The 3,210-nt window shown below is 49.6% G+C and overlaps 1 protein-coding gene across 1 annotated transcript in view; it reads left to right on the top strand.

Annotated features, from left to right (window-relative positions):
* The window catches only part of ATAT1 (alpha tubulin acetyltransferase 1), a 23,037-nt gene that overhangs the window by 15,754 nt on the left and 4,073 nt on the right, over window positions 1-3,210 (top strand). The window contains exons 7-9 of the mRNA XM_011945068.1: window positions 809-854; window positions 969-1,037; window positions 2,583-2,770. Coding sequence (XP_011800458.1) covers window positions 809-854; window positions 969-1,037; window positions 2,583-2,770 — 303 coding nt within the window. The remainder of the gene's footprint in view (window positions 1-808; window positions 855-968; window positions 1,038-2,582; window positions 2,771-3,210) is intronic.

The raw sequence follows: 3,210 nt of genomic DNA, 5'->3' as shown, positions 1-3,210 counted from the left end.
ATTCTCCTGCCTCAGCCTCCCGAGTAGCTGGGATTACAGGCGGGCACCACTACACCCAGCTAATTTTTGTGTTTTTAGTAGAGACGGGCTTTCACCATGATGGTTGGCCAGGATGGTCTTGATCTCTTGACCTCATTATCCACCCGCCTCAGCCTCCCAAAGTACTGGGATTACAGGCGTGAGCCACCGCGCCCGGCCTTTACTGTACCTTTTCTATGTTTAGGTAAGTATAGATACATCTGCTGAACCATTATGTTAGAATTGCCTACAGCTGGCTAAGCACGGTAGCTCATGTCTATAATCCCAGGACTTTGGGAGGCTGAGGCAGAAGGATCGCATGAGCCCAGGAGTTTGAGACTGGCCTGGGCAACATAGTGAGACAGACCCCCATCTCTACAAGAAGTTAAAAAAAAAAAAAATAGTAGCCAGATGTGGTGGCATGCACCTGTGGTCCTAGCTACTCGGGAGGCTGAGGTGGGAGAATCATTTAAGCTCAGGTGGATGCTGCAGTGAGCTGTGATGGCGCCACCGCACTCCAGCCTAGGCAACACAGCGAGACCCTGCCTCTCAAAAAAAAAAAAAAAAATTGCCTCCAGCATTCAGTACAGTAACATGCTGTACAGGTTTGTAGCCTAGGAGCAATAGGCTGTACAACATCGTCTGGGTGTGTTGTAGGCTGTAGTGTCTAGATTTATGTAAGTACACTCTGTGATGTTCACACAATGAAATCACCCAATGACGTATTTCTCAGAATGTATCTCCATCATTAAGTGATGCATGATTATATTTTGTTTGTTTCATCTTCTAGGTGAACAACTTTGTGATCTTTGAAGGCTTCTTTGCTCATCAACATCGTAAGTTCTCTCACCTTTTGTTGGTCATGTAGTCGGGGTGAGGGAAAGGAAAGAGCTGGACTTTTGGTCCTGCCGGCCCCTCACTGAGGGATCCCGCCGCTTCCTTCCTCACAGGGCCCCCTGCTCCCTCTCTGAGGGCAACTCGACACTCTCGTGCTGCTGCAGTCGATCCCACGCCCACTGGTAAAGGCTGTATTGAAGGGGTGGAACTGTAGTGCAGTGATGGCTACTTAATCTAGACACCACGGGGTACAGTGCCATCTGTGGGCAATTTGGGAAAATTCTAAAGCAACCCAAGCCTCCAGCAGTCATGCCTGTTTGCCTTTGCCCTCATAGGAGCTCAGTGCATTTTATATTTGGCAAGACTTTTAACTAAGCAAGCTCACTGGGAGCCTGTTTGACAACTGATATCAGTGGACCCTCTTGCTAGTTCAGATCCATCAACATAGGCCAGAGTCAGGCTCCTTTGTAAACCCCGGGCTTCTGTCAGCCAATGAGGGACACACTGGTGCAAACAGCCCTTCCATTTGCAGTCAAATAGTGATACAAATGGCCCAAAATTTAAATGTTAGTTTTAGAAGATAACACTCAGAATTTATAACATTTCCAACCAGATACCAAACCTCAGAGGCACTAAAATGCTGTCCAGATTCCCCATCCCATACACACACACACACACACATGCACATACTTACTGACAGTCGGAGCCCCACTCCTTCCTCTTCCTCACCACCTCCACCTTACCAACTTCTGACGGCTGTACAGTGCTTGCTTGCACAGAAGAGCCCCCTTCCTGAGCTGGCTCTGTGGCCAGGAATGGGAGTAACCACCATCCAAAGAGCAGTCTGTAACCAGCTATGAGCATCGCAGTGTCAGGCACTGAGAGGCACCTCAACTCGCTTTGGTTTCCAAGGCTTCTCCCATTTAGCTCACGCAGAACCACAGGCTGTGAAACAGAGTGAGGGCCAACAAGGATGGTGAGGACTCAGGCCTGCAGGGGAGGGTGCTGTGGATAAAGCTTAAGTGAATTTGCTGAGAGTCTTTCATTTGCCACACATACATGGTAGAGAATCTCTTGAGAGGGAAAGCCAGGAGCAAGGAGAAAAGTGAGGAAGGGGAGGCTGAACTTTGGACATAATGTCAGCCTGTTTACTCTGATAGCTCCTTTTCAGATGCCCGTATTTATTTTCTCCTCGTCCTTTTTTTTTTTTTAACCTAATAAAAGTTCAGTCTCTTCCCATTTTCGTATAGGAAGGAGAGATTCTGGCCTCCTTCCAAACCTCCCCTGACCTCTCCAGAGCAATTCCTGATTAACCAAGGGCTTTGTCTATCTCATCCAGAGGAACCCAGGGTCCTTGTTGGCCCGGCTGGGACCATTCCACTGCCCCAGAATCCCAGGGGGCCGTGACAGCACCCACTGACAGTAAGAGCTCGCTCCCCTTTGCTGCCCTTTTCCTGCATCTCCCAGGCCCCCAGAGTCTCCCCTTAGATCTTTCTCCCTAGCTCTGTGTTTGGCCTACTCCTTCTGGCTCTCCTCAAAAGTGTTCCACATTCCCCTCAAATTCCCTTTTGGTGTGCTGGCATTGCCACGGTGCTGCTCCTGCAAGTTCCCAGGAGGAACTGTGGTGTCAGGGAGCAGAGGTTTGGGGTTGTGGGCTAGTGGCTGGAAGGAGGGGTGCAAAGTATGTCTTCTTACACTTACCCTGCCTGTGTCCCCTCCACTACCAGCTCCAGCAAGGAAGCTGCCACCCAAGAGAGCAGAGGGAGACATCAAGCCATACTCCTCTAGTGACCGAGAATGTAAGAGGGCCAAGGGTTGGGTGTCGGCCTGGGGGACCTTAAACAAGGGAAGAGAATGTTCAGGGGACCCAGGGGAAGGATTCGTTCTTTCTAAAGACTCAGATTTCTTGGGCCAGGTGTGGTGGCTCATGCCTGTAATCCCAGCACTTTGAGAGGCCAAGGCGGGCAGATCTCCTGAGTCCAGGAGTTCAAGAACAGCCTGGCCAACATGGTGAAACCCTGTCTCTACTAAAAATACAAAAATTAGCTGGGCACAGTGGCACGTGCTTGTAATCCCAGCTACTTGGGAGGCTGAGGCAGGAGAATGGCTTGAATCTGGGAGGCAGAAGTTGCAGTGAGCCAAGATTGTGCCACTGCACTCCCGCTTGGGTGACAGAGCGAGACTCCGTCTCAAAAAAAAAAAAAAAGGAGAGAGGTGGCTCTTTCTCTTCTACTAGGTGGTTGGCTAGGAGGCCCATTTCTGCAATAGAGAACAAAATGTATTAAGAGAGAACAAAAGAAGAACAAAGGGAACAAGAGAGAACAAAATACGGCCTTTCCTATAGAAGGGAAGGGA

The sequence above is a fragment of the Colobus angolensis genome, unplaced genomic scaffold (genome assembly GCF_000951035.1).
Source record: "Colobus angolensis palliatus isolate OR3802 unplaced genomic scaffold, Cang.pa_1.0 Scaffold238, whole genome shotgun sequence".
Taxonomy (NCBI): Eukaryota; Metazoa; Chordata; class Mammalia; order Primates; family Cercopithecidae; genus Colobus; species Colobus angolensis.
This window is presented reverse-complemented; position numbering and strand designations above follow the sequence as displayed.